This window comes from Schistocerca serialis, chromosome 4 (assembly GCF_023864345.2).
Source record: "Schistocerca serialis cubense isolate TAMUIC-IGC-003099 chromosome 4, iqSchSeri2.2, whole genome shotgun sequence".
Classification (NCBI taxonomy): Eukaryota; Metazoa; Arthropoda; class Insecta; order Orthoptera; family Acrididae; genus Schistocerca; species Schistocerca serialis.
In genome coordinates, this window is record NC_064641.1 from 644,249,278 (window position 1) to 644,268,845 (window position 19,568).

The 19,568-nt window shown below is 39.5% G+C and overlaps 1 protein-coding gene across 1 annotated transcript in view; it reads right to left on the reverse strand.

Annotated features, from left to right (window-relative positions):
* Nucleotides 1–2,446: 2,446 nt before the first annotated feature.
* The window catches only part of LOC126475505 (death-associated protein kinase related-like), a 230,473-nt gene continuing 213,351 nt past the window's right edge, over nt 2,447–19,568 (reverse strand). The window contains exons 2-7 of the mRNA XM_050103414.1: nt 10,579–10,791; nt 7,843–7,981; nt 7,008–7,134; nt 6,671–6,719; nt 5,502–5,681; nt 2,447–4,845 (exon numbers count right to left, since the gene is read on the reverse strand). Coding sequence (XP_049959371.1) covers nt 3,138–4,845; nt 5,502–5,681; nt 6,671–6,719; nt 7,008–7,134; nt 7,843–7,981; nt 10,579–10,791 — 2,416 coding nt within the window. The 3' untranslated portion in view covers nt 2,447–3,137. The remainder of the gene's footprint in view (nt 4,846–5,501; nt 5,682–6,670; nt 6,720–7,007; nt 7,135–7,842; nt 7,982–10,578; nt 10,792–19,568) is intronic.

A 19,568-nucleotide genomic window follows, 5' to 3' on the forward strand; every position in this document is an offset into this window, starting at 1 on the left:
ATAAGAACACCAGAGATGAAAGGAAAAAGACTGACAATCTGCCTGCTATAAGAGATATTTTTGATAATTTTGTTAAAAATATTCAACAACACTATATGCCATCAGAGAACCTTACTATTGATGAGATGCTGTTATCTTTCTGAGGGAGGTGTCCTTTCCATGTATACATGCCAAAAATGACAAAACACCCAAATACGGCATAAAATATATGCTCTTGTAGATGTGAAGATGTTCTATATCCTCAAACTGGAAGTATACTCGGGAAAACAACCATGAGGACCTTATCAGCTTAGTAAAAAAGCAGATGATATTGTAACAATATTAGAGAAGGAAAGTTGCCACTCACCATAGCAAAGATGCTGAGTTGTGAAACCACACTGGTTTCAGTTGTCAGACTGCAGTCGTGTGAGTGAGTTGCATGTGCATGAGTGTATGTGTGCATGTTTATCTATTGTTGACAAAGGCACTAATGGCCAAAAGCTATAATTGTGTGAATCTTTTTGTTGTGCCTATTGCGACTCAGCATCTCCGCTATACGGTGAGTGGCAACTTTCCTTCTCTAACATTGTTACAGTCCATCCTGGATTTTCCATTGTCTCATATGATATCGTAAACTTTTTAGTGGAGCCAATAACAAAAACAAATAGGAATTTGACATTCGATTATTGGATTACTAGTTACCCCCTTATGAGCCATCTTTTGAAAGAACATTCATTGACTTCCATGAGCCTAGTCCATAAAAACAAGACAAATGTACCTGAGATTTTCAAAAAAGAAACAGAAGTATATAGTTGTCAATTTGGGTTCGAGAATGACATTACGTTGGTGTCCTACATACCTAAAAGAAAAAAAAGAAAAAATAAAGTTGTGTTGGTTATGTCAACTTTACACAATGATAAAAACATAGACCAATCGACAGGTGATAAAAGAAAACAGGAACTGTTACTTGTTAAAATGCAACTACAGCCGGTGCCAATGTCGCACAGGAACTGAGTGCCACTTATAATGTTGCCCGCAATAGCAAACATTGGCCTATGACAATTTTGTATGGTATGCTCAATATGGCTGACATAAATGCCATCACAGTCTACAGAGAAAATAACAAAGGTGACAAAACACCATGAAGTGCCAAGATTTCATTCGTAAATTAGGTTTGAATCTGATAAATGACAGTCTTCGCATTAGGCAAGAAAATGTATGTCTTCCAAGGTGAATTCAAAAGATCAACTGGGAGAAACTTCACTGCCGGTTAAAAAAAAAAAAAAAAAAAAAAAAAAAAAAAAAAAAAAAAAAAAAAAACGACTGGTAGATGGTGTGGTGACTGTACTGAAAAAAAAGACAGGAAAAGTTCTTGTTCAAAGTGTGAGAAGCCAATATGTATGGATCACACAATTTTTGTGTGTGGAGAATGTGCTGATTTGTAGGCGTAATGTTGGTACTGAGCTAATTGATCTCATACGACCTATTATTTTCTTTTTCTGTTTTATAATTAGAAGAGAGTATCATTATGTTAATTAATCAAAGAAACTATAATTTTGTTCGAATTTTGTACAAAAAGATGTTAAACTTCTGAAATTTATACATTTTCTGAGAAAGTATAGACACTTCATTATTTCACCCAAAGAAAAAGGTTTTATATCTTAAACATAGATTTTACTTATGCATCTTGTTTGATAGACACCCAAGTAAAAAAATACTTGATACACGATTATAGTATCAAATATTCGTCATCAGAGTTTCGGGTATCTCATACCCACCTCACAGCAAGTGTAAAAATGTCTCTCCTCATTCACACTGGGTTAAAAGTGGCAGTGAAAATTAACTATGATGATGACTCTTTAGAAAACAATCTCAAAGTAACAGTCCTAAACCACATACATCAGCTCCTAATCATAAATCAGAAACTTTAATTTTCTCAACAACTTTTACAGCATTAACCAAACTCGAGCTGACAGATGGAATCACCATGATGCAATGCAGAAAGTAATGCAGGGTGCATGGGTAACACAGTCCCAAGTAGCAGCCTGAATGCAAGGCACTTAGCAAGTGGGTAGCCAGAAAACCAATAATGATGCAGTGGCCAACATGATAAGTAAGAAGCATGTCTGCAGCAGTCCAACAGTTATTGACAGTGCACAAGAGTGCAACATTTTTTCTGTGCTTAACACATTTAATATTCCTGAAGTTTTTTTTTATTAATTCTAGCTACTGACAATGTCATGGATCAAAATTTTTTGGTGTCTAACATCCTATGGAGGTGATTAAGGGAAGAGATGTAATTTGGAGATTGAATATCATTCACTGGTGAATAATATTTGTTGTAAGAACATTCTACACTTTCATCTTATCTTGCTTTTCACTGTGACTCTTGTGTTTAAGGAAATAACATGCAAAGACTATATGTAGGGTTTGCATTTCATGAATTCTGTGCAAAATATCACAATACTTAGCATAAAATATTCATTTCTTTATTTCAGAGTACACTGCAATATTTAATAAAATGTATACTTATAATAACATAAATAAATATTCTTCATTGTTATAAATTCAAATATTTTTACATTGATGTAAACACAGTATGGAGTTCAGAGATAATTACAATATATCAGTACAACACTTAAATACAATTTTTCAGTGCACACTCTGATTTTCTTTTTTTGACATGAAATAAACTTTGTTCACAACAACAAAGCACCTTCGAGGGCAGTGAAATATTTTTCAACAAACATATTCTAGGAACTTGCATATTTACAATATTTAAAATATTGACAATTGCTGACCTGCCAAAACATGGCACTAGGTGGAGACTTCACAAGTTAGAAAACTGCAGAACTAATTATTATAGTCATGCAGATCAACTTTTGCTTGCACTCAATTATCACAAATTATTCATATAGTACATAATTGGTCCACGTTTCCATTACGATCAGTCATTTGTGAAAGGCATTTCCACAAACCTACAATGTACAATAAGTTGTATGTATCTGGGATACTATTTACAAAATTAATACAAAATTTGGTCCTTTGTTTGACTAGCATCTGTATAGTACAAATTGTTACACACACATACTACACTTGTTTGTTGCCTCAGGACAGTTCTCAAACAAGAATTTGAGTGAATGACTATTTCTGTACTTTCAAGACTGAAACTTTTTGATTCGTGCCTGTACAGATTCACATTTCACTTCACTAAACCTACTGTACTTTCCACATTTTACTTCACGTAGAACAACAATGTCACCTTTTCGCTCATGCACAATGTTCAGGCCATATTCTTTGCTCTGTGCAGGGGCTATAGGTTTTAAATTTGCAGATTCCATTTTACTTATGTACGTAGTGTGACAAGATTTTGCTGCCTGCTTCTTTGCCAAAGCAAAAATGTTGTCAGTGGAAATTGCATTTGTTGAAGCTTTGAGAAGACTTTCACCTGGAACTGAAGATAGTCGGGAAAATGATGTGAATCTGCTTGCAGGATATCTTGCTGTCACATCAGATTTCCTTAAAGCATTTGCAACACCTCCGCTGGTGTTTGAAGTAAATGTCCTGTGAGAATGCTGAACAAAATGACGATTTCCTTGTTTGCTGTAACTATAATCCACAGGTTCATCAAGTGAAATTATACTTGACCTATCACTTGAAGAATCTATAGACATTTCACTGACTGAATCACTACCAGAATCACTTGTCAACTGATCACAAAATCCAGAACTAGTGTCAGAAGCAATGGAAAGAGGAGGAGAAACTGTTGTTCCAACATCATCCTCAGAGTCATCAATTATAATGCACTTCCGAAAACTGAAAAGATCCTTCTTGTCCCGTTCCCTTCTGCGTATGACATCTTGTGGTGCTTTTTCAAAACATGGTAGCCTTCCATTATTCTTCTTTACCTGTGAAGGCATGATAGTACTGCCTACTGCCTGGCTGCTGAGGGACAGGCGGTAACTGCTCAGTGATCCCACTGGCATAGTCTGCATAGCAGTAGCTTTGCTTACTGATCGAGCTTCTCCTGGCTTCAGAGTTGATACAGACATGGATGTTACAATTTTTCCTACAGTTGTTGTCAGTGTGGTAGTAGTACCAGTAGTGAGGAAAGTGCTTGTTACATTCAGTGGCTTGATGTTCTTCACAGACCCAACACTGGTATTGCTAACTGTGATTGCAGGCACACTGCCTAGCACTGCTGATGGTACTGTTCTTACAGATGTCACAACATTTGTAGCACATGTTGAAAATGTAACAGCATTTGTAGTAATTGTCCTGCTGAAAGACTTGCCTGATGAAGAACTGACAGGCGTCTTATTTTCATCAGTTGACTTATCACTTTTGGTTGTGCAACTAATAAAATTGTTGTTTTTGTAGTTGCTGGGAGAAGTAGCTTCATTGTCCATCATATTAATTGATGCAAATTTCTCGGCCAAACTACCCATATTTTTAACAAAATTTTGCCTTCGGAAGGATTTCATACCAGTAGTGGAATGATTGTCTTCATTTGTTTCTGTCGAAGTGACTCCAGCCCTCTCGGGAACGGATGCCACTGCCCTCTTAGTTTCTTCTTTCTCACCTTTCTTGTCTTCATCTGTTTTGTTACGAAGTAGCGATTTTCTCCTTGCCAGGAGGGGTGGCCTCCTCTCCTCTGTGGGTTCTTCACTTTCCACTTCAGCGCGGATATTAGCAACCCGTTGTGCAAGTGCAGCTCTTTGAGCTTGTATCTTTTCACCAACACGTGCCATTAGTAGTTCAGCATCATAAAGATTTGACAATGCAGTGTTGGTAACAGGTGCTGGCAGATCGTCTTCTACCATGAACCACTGGTGCTTTAGGCTCTGCTCCGCAGTCAGTCGTTGGCTGCAGAATGAAAAAAATGTGTACTGTTAGATAATTTACAAGTATGTCTCATTTTTTTATGCAGTTGCCATATTTAGAGTATGGAAATAATACCAGCATTTTACTGATGTAGAAAATGGTTGCTGACATACACACTACTTATTTCTGCAAAAAAGTGCATCATATATGTTATGCGCTTTATATGGGAGTCAGTGAACTGAAATGTTTATATAGTGGATTACTGTGTAAATTGGTGAAGGCTAAATAAGAACTGCTGAGTCTTTGTCATCATCTGAAGTACTCTTTAATGTATATGGCTGCTAGTTTTCTGACTTCTTCATTTAATATTATCCAAAAATAAAGACTGCTTGAAAAGGATAAATTCTATTGTAAAAGGAAGTAGAAATAAGTGAAATTTGTACACTAAATGACAAGATAAATGAATTTAAATAAATTTTAAGTCCAAACATTCCTCATGAGGTGAGAGAAAAGTTATGAAAATGGCGAGACAGTGCCTGTTTTACAACTAAAAAAGAAACAGGTTTTTTATTCATTATTATTTCAATTAAAGTGTAAACCTGGATACCGACTACCTGTTACAAGATGGTGTCATACTGTTTTTATCTTACATGTATGAACTGTAGAGTTCTACTGTAACACAATGAAGTTGTACCTACCTAGGGTCTTTCACTATGAGTTTGCACATGAGATCTTTAGCATCCTCAGATATATCCTCGAACAAGTCTTCGGGGAAATCGAGGATGCATTTAGATATGTTGCAGAATGTCTCTTGTTTTGTATCCCCACCAAATGGAGAGCACCCTGTGAGTAGCACATAAAGCAGGACGCCAACAGACCTGTAAAAACAATTTGCATTGCTTCTAACATCACTGATAACATATGGTTGAAATGCAGTCTATACAATTTTACTGTTTGTCTCAGTGATCATACATCATCAAAATCTTTCATTTACAAGCTGTACCTCTAAAGGTAACAAGAATCTACTTGCAAATGACAAAGGTGAATGAACTTATAGTTTCAGATAAAAATGCCTCTCAATGCTGTTATACAGGATGTGCCAAAAAAACACTGATAAACTATAGGGACACATTCCCTACCCTAAAATAAGAAAAGAAGTGTAGTAAACAAGGGCTCTGAAGTGCATGCGTTAAGAAATATGAGCACTTGATCTTCAATACTATGAAACACATCACATCTCTTCTATTACAAGCTCATTGCTTTTGATGTTTTAGGAGAAGGCATATGGACCAAAACAAGAAAAAAGTGCAGTAAACATGGGCTCTAAAATGCATATCTTCAGAGCTATGAGCACTTGTTCAGTAGAAGGGATTTGTTTCACACAAGCGAATACAAGCAACTGCTAACAGCTAAAGAGTGTGCATTTTAAACTCGATGTTTACTAGACTTTTTTTATTGTTTTGCTTACTACTTCATTAGAAGAGCTCTGTTTATTATCAAAAATAAACATTGCTCATACCTCTTCCGGAATGCATTTTAGATCCCATATTTACTAGATTTTTTTACTTACTCCTGTATAAGGAACCTGTCCCTACAGTTGTCAGTTTTTTTGTGATATCCTGTATGTTTCTAATACAAATGTTTATTCTATCACAGTTTGATTTCTGACTCAATTTTAAACCGCCATGCTTAAATTTCTGTTCCTGTATTACACAACAATAAGTAGGAGGGTCTTAAGAATAGGTTTTTTAAACTGTTAGAGCATAGTGTTGTGTCACTGTACAGTATGTTTAATACCTAACAGACTACGAAATCTCATGTTACATTTTCATAAATTGGAAAATGTAGTTTTATATCAATTACTTACCACATATCTGTTGCGAGACTGATAGGCTCAAAATTGAGGACTTCTGGAGCTGCAATACAAACAAGGAACTTTCATTACTAACTTCATAGAAACAGAACACAACAATATCGTCTAGACACAAGGTTGCAGCACTACTTGTAAAAATACTTGTTGCTGAATTACTGAAATACTAAGTCTTATAGAGAAACTGATAATTAATGACAGAGGCATTTAGTCTTGTAAAGATGTTAGAAATGCCCAAAATCTATAGTGAATCATAATGAGACAGCATCACTTCTACAAAATCAGCAGTAGAAAATCATATTACACAGCCTATAAACTGTAATAGATAGCTTACCAACATAATCAGGTGTTCCTAACATATCACGAATGTCAGCTCCTTGACTGATATACCGAGAGATGCCCAGGTCGCACAACTTTACTTCACAGTGTGGGAACTCATCTGTCAGTACTAGGTTTTGAGGCTGAAACAGTGAAAACAGCGAATTTAAGAATAACTGATTTGAGAAAGCTACAGTTCTTTTAATTCATGAACTAAAATTGCTTTTTAGAGACTGATTTAATGAATATGAAAACTAAACACATTTCAGAATTTGTGTTCATAACTTTGAGATAAAATACTTTATAATCCGTAATTTTTATACCTAATGATAGTACCCTAACTAAGCTATGAAATCAGCTGCTATGAATCGAAGATTCAGTATTATATAGACAACAGTGTTTTGATGCACTGAACACATTCTTGTAATTATACAGTAGGATCAAAATAGTATTGAGCATTCTAGTAATTTTCAGCAATATCTTGAATAACAGTGTAATTCTTGTGTAATAAGTAGCAGAAATGGCAGTAGTAATCAATTTTATCTTAGCTGTGAGTTACCCAATACAAATACAAACTGAAGTTGCAGACAGGAAGTGAAATGTATTATGATTTTGAGTTAATAGCCTTGGTTGATGAGCAATATTGCACAATTAAATGTACATCTACAATTTTTCTTTTGTGGATTGCAATAGTTTTAACACATACTGTTAAGTTTACTTACAACTATGTAAATCTGCACTGCATTTAACAAAAATAATAGGAATTACATTTCACCATACGTGACCACCACATAGTATTTTGAATGTTGGATGATCATGCAAGTGGCTTACAGTAGCACTAGTATGCCTACCTTGATGTCAAGATGTGCCACATTTATGGAGTGTAAGTATGCTAGGCCATCCAGTATCTGCCGCATCAATCGACGCACCTGCCGCTCCTCGGGCACTTCGTCTCTGTCTAGAAGCATTTGAAGTTCACCTCCGGGAGCACTGGAAATAGTTTTCATTGAATTATATACCAGTCTTGCTGCACTGTTACTTATTCATTTTCATCATTTTACAATTGTGTTTTAAATACAAAAATTTGCTATTTTATCATAAACTAAGAATAATGAGTAATGTGTGTGAAATATAGAAATAAAAACTGACTATTCAGCATTAGTCTGGCAATATGATATAGTTTTAGGAATCACTGTAGAAAATTTAGTCCACATATGTTAGCAACTCCAAGCATTAAGTAAAGAAGAGAAGCAAGGGAGAGGAAGTGGACATCATATTGTTCCTTCACTTTCCAGTTGCACATAGTGGTAAGTGAAGTGGTCTCCCATATTATAACCTTTGGGGACAGAGTAATGCATTTATTGCTTGGCTCTAAACTGGTTACTGTATGGAGAGATATTCAGAAATTTCAATAAATATCATTTACAAACTGCTATAATGGTACAAACCACAGATTCTTTCAGACGAATGTTTCATTGCTACTGAAGCTTCCAAGTGTTGTATCACATGGTATTACTAAAACTCTGCAATAGTGTGCTTGTTATCCTTGGGCAATGATACTGAAGATGGAGATACGCTCCAGTCCAGAGAGCTGAAAAGTTTTAGTGATATCCTTCAACACAGTCCCCATTAGTGACATATATCACAGGGTTATAACAGCACAAGATGCATCTTTTGTGTTGAGTGGGAAATGTCTGTGTGTTTGAAAAATGGATGCACACTATAATCGTACCTGATATATAAAGACATTATAGAAGAATGAGATAAAAATGAGGGCCGGAATGTAGGTACAGTACAGTGTGCAATATTAACATGCAAAGTAACATTGTAGACTGAAAGAGTAACATGTGTACGTATGTTGAAAGTGCAGCATGTAAACTAAATAACTTACTATGTATTTTCATTAAGAACTGGTACCAAACACTAAAGGAAGTAGTGGCCAAGTAATTTCAAAGTGTTAACGCAATTTATGTGACTGAGTAATTCTAATTTTCCTTAACAATTGCTTGTTCAGTCTGATGCAAATAAATATTTTGTGGTGTAGTTGCTTTCGAAATTTATTCATCAAGATCTGTTAGTTACTTGAAGTATACACTACCCACAGCTATAGTTTGACGTACTGTGATAGTACGCAGTTCACTGAGCAGTTCTGGACTGTGGTTTGGACAACTGGAGGTATTGTACAGGAATCGTCTATGTTACTGTAAATGTATTCGTCACAAGAAAACAATGGCCCATCCACTACTATGACATGTCAATATGATTTTGAGCTATTGCAAGACAGCAAATACATAACAGTTATTTATTTTGTGAGTACGTGAACAGGAGTAGCAACATTTCTGTTATGATGAGTTCTTGTGATTTCCGGTCTGGGGCAGCCGTTTCGATTTCATGTCTCTAGTAAGTTTTGGAGTTTATTTATTGAAGCAGCTTCTCATTCGATCCCATTTGAATGAGTGGCGCTCATTCTAGATCTATCCACCACAGAAAAATCTGAGGCGGTTGCCGATAACTAAGTCTGGTGCTTCCGCACCATATCAGTCGCAAAAATTTTTAACTCCTAAACAGAATGACGTTTCGTAATATTAAATGGACGTTTTAATTCAAATGTTTAGAGCAAACTTGTTCTATAGCTATACTTAAGTCAATAGTAATTTCATATAATCTAACTGTCCCTCACACTTTCTACAAGAGTTATGGGAATCAGTAGTGCTGCTGTTAACAACGGTTATTGATACATCGAGATTTAAAAAAAAAACACTGTGTAAATACTTGGGGTAAATCTACAAGGATAATGAATGAAAAAAGGTATCAAGGACTAGTTTGTTATTTATTTTTTGGTAGTATTTGCGGAGACATGGAGATCAATTGCCACTGCTGCTACATATAGTACTTCATTTATCATGACAGAACTTCAGCGCAGTAGCGTCCGTAGTTGAAACTGATTGGCAAATTGCCCGTGTGTGGCGGAGTCGAAGTGAGCCTTACGGGGCTACGGGCTATATCCCCACCCCCTAATATGGGACTTACCTACACAATGACAGTTTGCACCCACTACAATGGAAAATTGGTTTACGTATTGATTTTATACACGATTTCGTTGATGCAAGTATAAAATAATTTTTATCCTCCATTCGAGACGAGTGTTCGAAATGAGGGCTATTGTCTTACACGTTGGGTAACGCCGTACTGTAATAATGGCACATGCGGGTAGAATAAAATTTGTCAACGCCTATACTTCGTTTGCAATTGGAATATTTGTCATTTACTCCTCACGCTTTATTTCTTTGTGTAAAGTTGGCGTATGAAAACAAAGCGTTAGTTCCATATGAATGTGTTCTAAATGGGTCCTTTTGTATCCGGGGAAAGTTTCGTAACATGTGAGTATTCAAAACCTTCTGATATTGTCGGTATCGATACTTTTCTCGAAGTTATTGAGGTATCGATATAATACTGGTTCTTGTATCGAAACCAAATATTGTATCGAATCTGGTATTAGAATGCCCGTATCTATGAGACAGTGGGACTCACATTGCGAACTAAGTAAGGAAGGGAGAGTGTATGCGGAATAGAGAAAAGCTACTTACAGTTCTAGCAACAGCACCATATCGCTCTCGCTCTCGAAGACCTTGTGCAGCTGGACGATACGCGGCGAGCCGGCGCACGCGTCCAGAATGGCGACCTCGTGCAGGATCTCCGGCCGCAGGTCCTCGGATCGCCGCCGCTTGCGCAGGAACTTGGCTGCGTACCGCACGCCCGTCGTCCGGTGGCGGCACATGCGCACAGCAGCGTACTTTCCCCTGCACAGACAGCATACGAACGTCTTGGTGACTTCAGAGTTACGAGATGTGAAAGATATACAAGAGGAATACTTCGTGAACTAAATGCGCAGGTATAAGTTTTGCTTTTGATTTTCCGTGCATAACTTCCGTAGTCAATTAGTTATTTGCATGTACGGTGGATCATAATTGTGATCTGTCGTTATGAATATTTATTTACAGTTATTTATACTACCATATCTCTCTCTCTCTCTCTCTAAAACAGACACACGTATACCATACTATTCCATGTTTAGAAATTCAAACAAGAAGAAGTTGTTAAGCACACGTATTTTTACCATGTGTTTGAAGTTACTTTTATTACATATGAGATTCCTTACACAAGCTTCATCAAAATAAACAAACACCAGTGTAAGATGGAAAGAAAGAGGAGCGGGGAAAAAAAGACAGCGCCGTTACAGTACTGTTATATCTATTACGTAGTTTATATGTGAATCACTTCCCCAGTTTCCTCGTTGAATGGCTAGATTGCTCGTAGGCCTACGGTCTACCAATGAAAATGAAAGTAAAACACAGCTTTTAGCAACAACTACTTTTATTATTTCGTGTGCAAAACATATATCGAAAACAAGGTTCCATCCTCAGATGCCATGTAAAAGTGTTGCAAATATATGGTATCTTCGGCGAAGTCATACAGTTGACATGTTCTAAGAGAATTTACACTTACACGTCATCTATGGCTTTTCAACGGTTACGCTTAATTAACTTTGCTCATTTGCAGACTGGATAAATGACCACAGCATGTGCCTCTGACATTGCAACTGAAGGAGAATCCATAAGCGTCAAAATACCTAACAGCATTTATCTGAAGCTTCTTATTCATCGATCCTGTGCACTGGTCCTTATTTGCGAAGTTAATCTGCGCTCTTTGTAACCTATTAGCTTCGAAATTTAACAAATGTTATACCTCATTTTGTGAACATTTGTTTTACTGGGTATTGAAGTCAAATCACTCCTCGAATGTTTGTGTTTCACTCCGTCACTGACAATCTGTTTCCTAAATCTGAGTGTTGTTCGCTCGAGAGTAACTGTAGAAGCGTAGTAAACGAAGCATTCCCAGCCTGACCAGAAGAAATTATCATCACTAACTGGTACTGTAACATACAAGTGCGCTGCTTGTCATGAGTGATTGAATAACGCGTAAGAATATAGAAACAATTAATGGAAATCTGGACCGTCGTTCTCTAAATATATCCCACCATAAAAAAAAAAAAAAAAAAAAAATGACGAACTCAAGCGTCGACAACAAATTTTATGAATATGGTCTCCTAACCTTTGATAGATCAGTGAGGTAGACGATCCTCGCTCGTCGACTCCGTGCACATGTATTGTCCCGTGTAGATGAGCCGCTTTATCCTCTAGTGACTGAGGGCAAGCGACGCAAGCGCTAAGAATAGACGCTTTGTTAAGTGACAGGCGCCGCGGGAGCCAAAATTGATTTACAAAGTCCTTAAGTGGGAAGAAAACAACTTCGCTGATTAAGACAAATGTCCGAGGCGCCAAACGAGACGCATCTGAGCCTCCAGTGTCGAACACGTCTTTGACGCGGTCCGAATGTTGCGTAATTGGGTGGTTAGCCAGACAATCTACGCTCGGAGACTGACAAAGGTCTACTGGAAATACTCTGTAGCGAGTGGTGGACTTCTCAGTTGTTCCAACACGCAAATGGGCGATACCTGAACACTATTCATTTTCATCAGCACCCTTTACAGTTGTGCAGATGGAATTTGACAATGAAGAGCGTTCATGTAGTTTTCGAGTTATCTGATTTTTCTCGGACTGATTTAGTTCTTACCCGTTTGCTTGTCAGGAGTCAGCATCACAACTTTTGGTAGATGGTTATTCCATAATGTGGGCGTCATCTTCAAAACGTGGTAGCTATTTTCATCGCATTTCCTTTTTCTATTGTTTCCTTAAAAAATGGCGAAATTCACCGCCTGGGTTTGTATCGCTTTAAGAGCTACTTCTTGCTAGCGTATCTCGGTCGTGAGGTGTTCAAAGGGAAATTGTTATCCTCTCTTACGCAAGAGTTTATCAGTTAATGAAGCGAGCGTTTGTCTTATAGACACTTGATATCCAAGTTGTGTATTCGCATGCACACTGCTTCAAAACGCTGTACAATAGTCCATCTGTAAAAAGCAAATAACGTAGGATACGTTAAAAATTCGAATAGAAACAAGTTTTCGGATTGCCATTGCGGGTTAGCAGAGGTAAAAGTAGCGTAAGAGACGATACTGTCGGAATTGGTAGCCATTGCCTTCCCCCAAACTGCGAACAAAGTCACCAAGCTTGTTAGGAGACGGCTACAGATTTTACATGTAATAAAAAATGCAACGCAACTCGCAATTTTTCATACAACACTGCGTAATTCGCGAGGAGGACAAAACTTAACCTGATGAGAAGCTCTCGAGTTTACAGACGGGTGGCAGTGTTAAAAAATCCGAGAGCTTTTCATCAGTAGGGAAAATCTACATTCAAGCAAAACTTACTTTATTGCGTCTCCGTACATAAATCGGTGAAAACGAAATCTGTCTGTCCGTCCGAGTGTTAAAAACCCTTTTTTCCTCTATGAAGGATAGACGTATCAACTTAAAATTTATATCACATGATGAGGTCAACGGTCCCTTGACCGTGTAAAAAAGTGAAACTTCTAAGTAAGTGCAATCAAAAGGTACGACCATTTCTGTCACATTTTTGGTCCTATATCATCAAAACTTGTGGTGTACTTCCCTTTGATCTATAATCATTAAATTTGGCAAGCAGCAAGCTTCACACTACAGCCAAAGAAAAATCCAAAAATTGTTAATTAGTAATGAAAAATAAATTTTTTGTCATTTGTTATCAGACAGTCTGTCTGTTCGTCCATATGTTAAGAACCTTTTTTTCAGGAACGGACAGACATGTCAAGTTAAAATTTAGCCACATTCTAAGCTCTATGGTCCCTTGGCAGAATTATAAAAGTTAGTTTCTAAGTCAGTGCAACCAAAAGATCAGCCATTTCTGACACATGTTTTGACACTCGCAAACTCACTCATCAGAGCCTATACGGTACTTCTCGCTGGTCTAGAAGCGTATTATTTGCCGAGAAGCAAGGATCCACTGTACAAGTAAAGTAAAAAAATCCGAAAATTGTAAGTCTGTAATTACATCACACGAAAAAAAAATGTCATTTGTTATCCGACTTTAGATTTGAAATTAAAACATTTTCGAAAGATTTAGAATCCCTGAGGCCGATATATTGCCAGTATAAATGTCGATAACAGGCCAAAATCGTCGAGATCATCGATTTCCAGAATGGATGAACTGTCTGTATACATAATAATTCTTTACGGAAGACTCAGTGCACGAGACATACTCGCATCTGGCCGTTGTTTCGTACTTTCGTCCAGAAATGTTCCGGTTCTTTTGTAGTACCATCGGTGTGCATGTGCGTTTTTAAATATACACACATCAAAAAAGTAATGCATCACCTCGGTTCCGAGAGTTCCGAAACCTGTACAGAAAATTTGAATAGAGATCAATATAAACATCATTTCCGCTCTTTTTATTGCTAATGAAAACCACACATTGCATGTTGTATCACCATACAGTGAGACCTTCAGAGGTGGTGGTCCAGGTTGCTGTACACACCGGTACCTCTAATACCCAGTAGCACGTCCTCTTGTATTGATGCATACCTATATTCGTCCTGGCATACTATCCACAAATTCGTCAAGGCACCGTTGGTCCAGATTGTCCCACTCCTCAACGGCGATTCGGCGTAGATCCCTCAGAATGGTTGGTGGGCCACGTCGTCCAAAACAGCCCTTTTCAAACTATTCCAGGAATGTTCGATAGGGTTCATGTCTGGAGAACACATGCTGGGCCACTCTAGTCGAGCGATGTCGTTATCCTGAAGGTAGTCATTCACAAGATGTGCACGATGGGGGCTCGAATTGTCTTCCTCGAAGCCGAATGCCTCGCCAATATGCTGCTGATATGGTTGCACTATCGGTCGGAGGATGGCATTCACGTACCGTACAGCCGTTACGGTGCCTTCTATGACCACCGGCGGCGTACGTCGGCCCCACAGAATGCCATCCCAAAACATCAGGGAACCTCCACCTTGCTGTACTCGCTGAACAGTGTGTCTAAGACGTTCAGCCTGACCGGGTTTCCTCCTAACATGTCTCCAACGATTGTCTGGTTGAAGGCATATGCGACACTTATCGGCGAAGAGAACGTCAACCCTGAGCGGTCCATTCGGCATGTTGTTGGACCCATCTGTACCGCGCTGCATGGTGTTGTGGTTGCAAAGATGGACCTCGCCATGGACGTCGGGAGTGAAGTTGCGCATCATGCAGCCTACTACGCACAGTTTGAGTCGTAACACGACGTCCTGTGGCTGCACGAAAAGTATTATTCAACATGGTGGCGTTGCTGTCAGGGTTCCTCCGAGCCATAATCCGTAGGTAGCGGTCATCCACTGCAGTAGTAGCCCTTGGGCGGCCTGAGTGAGACATGTCATCGACAGTTCCTGTCTCTCTGTATCTGCTCCATGTCCGAACAACATAGCTTTGGTGCACTCCGAGACGCCTGGACACTTCCTTTGTTGAGAGGCCTCCCTGGCACAAAGAGACAATACGGACGCGATCGAACCGGTATTGGCCGTCTAGGCATGGTTGAACTACAGCCGGCAGGCCGGAGTGGCCGAGCGGTTAAAGGCGCTACAGTCTGGAACCGCACGACCGCTACGGTCGCAGGTTCGAATCCTGCCTCGTGCATGGATGTCCTTAGGTTAGTTAGGTTTAAGTAGTTCTAAGTTCTAGGGGACTTATGACCACAGCAGTTGAGTCCCATAGTGCACAGAGCCATTTGAACCATTTTGAACTACAGGCAACACGAGCCGTGTACCTCCTTCCTGGTGGATGACTGGAACTGATCGGCTGTCTGACCCCATCCGTCTAATAGGCGCTGCTCATGCACGATTGTTTACATCTTTGGGCGGGTTTTGTGACATCTCTGAACGGTCAAAGGGACTGTGTCTGTGATACAATATCCACAGTCAACGTCTGCCTAACCATGTACTGGTGATGGTAAGAGTGAACAAACTGTATCAAAGCAGGAGATAACCTGCGAGTAGTTTATGAAGAATTCAAAGATAGATTTGCATAAAGAGTGTCAAAATTCCTTTTTTCGTGCAGATAAAGCATTATCAGAGCATAAACTAACCGGAATTGTGACAAGTGAGTGCTGAGGCTAAATGGGAATCGAGTTGGTAACGTTTGTGTTTGTAATTTAACATTTGTCCTCTAAACCTTCAATTCAGAGTTATATCTAAAGAAACGCATATGAAGCAGCGATGTGGGAGTCACTCAAGTAAGCCAACTGAGAGTTCCATTCAGAGGGTAATCGCGGGATGTCGCCTTTGGTTATGAACGGGACGTAAGAGGCTGCTGTGATAGGCACGCCGGCGCCTGCCGCCGAGCATAGCGGCCAAAGCTGCATTCTTGCATATTAAGCAGCCCGGCTAGGAATGCCGTTCCTCTGTGTGATTCCCCTTTTTGTTTCTCGTTTGTGTCTCAGCGCTCGCGTGCATTTCTCCACCGACGTCCGAAATACTGTACACGGACTTGCGAAACCAACAGTTGTCAGTAATTCGAATTGAAAGCAAACCGAACGCCTGTTATACTACAGTTTACTAGTGAGCAGCCGGCTCTGGAGGCTGTGTGACTGAACGTTAGCAGCCACTCTGTGGCTTCTACGGGAAGTGCTCATATCAAAACCCATCCGTTGCGTTCACAATATTCGCAGGAGTGAACTTAATTCCCCTCCCGTTTCGAGCAGTGTCCAAGATACGGAAGGTATATTTGGGAATGTCAACCACTTTGAAAAATAAATGTCATGGGTGCCACCTCATAAAGTTTTGGAGGAGCGAACAAAAAAAGAAAGAAAGGCAAGCCTACTTAAGCTACATAACTCAGAAGCGGAACAAAGTCAAATCCCATTTGCCAGATCTCAGTTTAACCAGCCTCTCTGCCTAAGCCGCTCGAAAATGAGAGCGGTCGCCTATCGCTCAATGTCTAGAAAGTGATTCATTCAAAATTAATTTACGTTAATCTATTTAATTGTAACTTAACCTCCCTTTACTCTACTTTGATTTATTCGTATCATTGCATATTATTATATGTTCACTGCAAATATTACATGACGAAGAAAGCCGTCTTCAACCAGAAGGTCGGCTTGAACACGGCAGTGCTTTACTAGGCAAGATAATATTGGAAGTGTGCCTTCTCCGACGTTCGAACTGCCTTGCGCAGTTATTTGTAACTTGAAATCGAAACCATGATGCAACTTGGCATTTGCTACTTTAAATTACAGAGGATGGTTATAATTAAAGTGCATCTTTTCACAGAGGTCCAATGTGGGATGTAGTTATCGTATGGCAGCGAAACTTCCTAGATATTCTAATGCGTTTTTGTGGACCAGATTTCCTCTGTGAAAAAAATTAGTTCCAATTTTGGCTACCAGGAGAAGATTTGGCGCTGTAGAGCATCTCGTCGACGTCTCCGGTGCTCGTATTGAACAAGTAGTGTAAGTGGTGATTGATGATAAAATCAACGTTACGCCTTTTTCACTTGTTTAACCTTTTCCGCCCACGTCTCATTCCTAATCCATTCCATTCTATGCTTCTGGTGTTCACAGCGCCAGAATTGCACCGGTGGTCAAAACTGGGACTAATTTTTCCTAGCGTAAATCGGATCCGCATTAACGCATTAGAATATGTACCAAGTTTCGCTGCCATACTATAATTACAGCCCACATTGGAACTCTGTGAGTAGCTACAATTTAATTAAAACAATCCGGTGTAACTGCCAGACGTGAAAGAAGTGATAAGTCGACCGACTTAGAATCGAACGCCGTTCCTTCTCCTTTACCATTACCTACATGTCAACAGTGACGTACGATAGTTGCTGTCCTTGTGGTCTCCATTTTGTAGATTAATTCGAGGCAGTACTGCACGCTAGTCTACTTTGTGCTAGTCTTCTCATCTCTGTATAACTACTGCATCCAACCTCCATTTGAAAGTGATTACGTAGTCAAGCTTTAATCTTCTATTTGCCTTCCACATTTCCCTCCGTTACCAAACTAACATTTCCTTGAAGCCTCAGGATGTGTCCAGTCAACCGATCTGTTCTTTTAGTTATACCATAAATTTATTTTCTCTCCTACCCGATTTAGTACCTCGTTAGTGGTTGTGCGATCGTCCCATCTAATCCTCGACATTCATTTGTAGCACTGTGTTATTAAAATTTAATATCGATGGTATTACTGTGAGTTAACCATTGTGCACTCTCATGTTACTGTCTGTAAAGTCGACGTCGCCATGTTGAGTTATCTTTGGTCCACACCGAACGAGTTTTATAATGAGTTTAACTTGAACACTATCGGTAGGAAGCCACTCCAAATGAGGTCTGTATCTTAGTACAGCTGATCGTGAGACACAAAGTAACTGAGATCGAAGACTGTCAGCAAGGATGAAACGCATTCGAGTTCGTTGCTCACTGCAACCTACAGATGGTGGAGAAAAATATGGAAACACCGAAAGTAAAACGTATTACCATTCCTTAGAGGGTGTAACAAACCCGATGGCATTCAAAATAGCTTCCAGTCGTCTCTGAATGGATAAAAATAGGTTCTGTATGATTTTCAAAGGAATCTTATTCCAGTCTCCTTGCAAAATAACTGTCGAGCTTACGAAGTTCCCTTCGTGTTGTGATGCTGACAGGGTTCGGAAGTGTGACATTTTGTTGTGCAGTCACTTTTGCAGCTGCCGCCCTCTTATTTTTCGTCACAGTCCTCTTCAATGACCGACCGTCGCCGTCACTCAACGAACACCTTCATCCGCGTTGTGACTTAGCGGATGATGTTTCCCTGCATTTCCTGTATGCGGTATAAATCTTCGATACGGTGCCTCTTGAAGCACCAAACACTTCTGCTGCCTTGGTTACAGAAACATTCAGCATACGAGCACCAACAATTTGCCCAATTTCTACTTCACTTAGATCCGACCTAATGCAGTCACAATCACACGTCATTTGAGGGCGGCATTATTCATCGTGTATTGCACTAAAGCGCCAAATAAACTGTTATAGGCATGCGTATTCAAATACAGAGATTTGTAAACAGGCAGAATACGGCGCTGCGGTCGACAACGCCTATATAACACAAATGTCTGGCGCAGTTGTTAGGTCGGTTACTGCTGCTGCAATGGCAGATTATCAAAATTTAAGGGACACGGCATCTTGTAGGTAGCGATGAAGTGGGAATTTTCCCGTACGACCATGTAACGAGTGTACCGTGAATGTCAGGAATCCAGTAAAAACATCAAATCTCCGACATCGCTGCGGCCGGAAAAAGATTCTGCAAGAACGGCACCAAGGACGACTGGAGAGAATCGTTCAACGTGACAAAGGTGCAACCCATCCGCAAACTGCTGCAGATTTCAGTTATGGGCCAAATAAATGGTTCAAATGGCTCTGAGCACTGTGGAACTTAACTTCTGAGGTCATCAGTCCCCTAGAACTTAGAACTACTTAAACCCAACTAACCTAAAGACATCACACACATCCATGCCCGAGGCAGGATTCGAACCTGCGACCGTAGCGGTCGCGCGGTTCCAAACTGTAGCGCCTAGAACCGCTCGGTCACCCCGGCCGGCTGTCAGCAGGGGACTGTTCAAGCTGGAGGAGGCCACC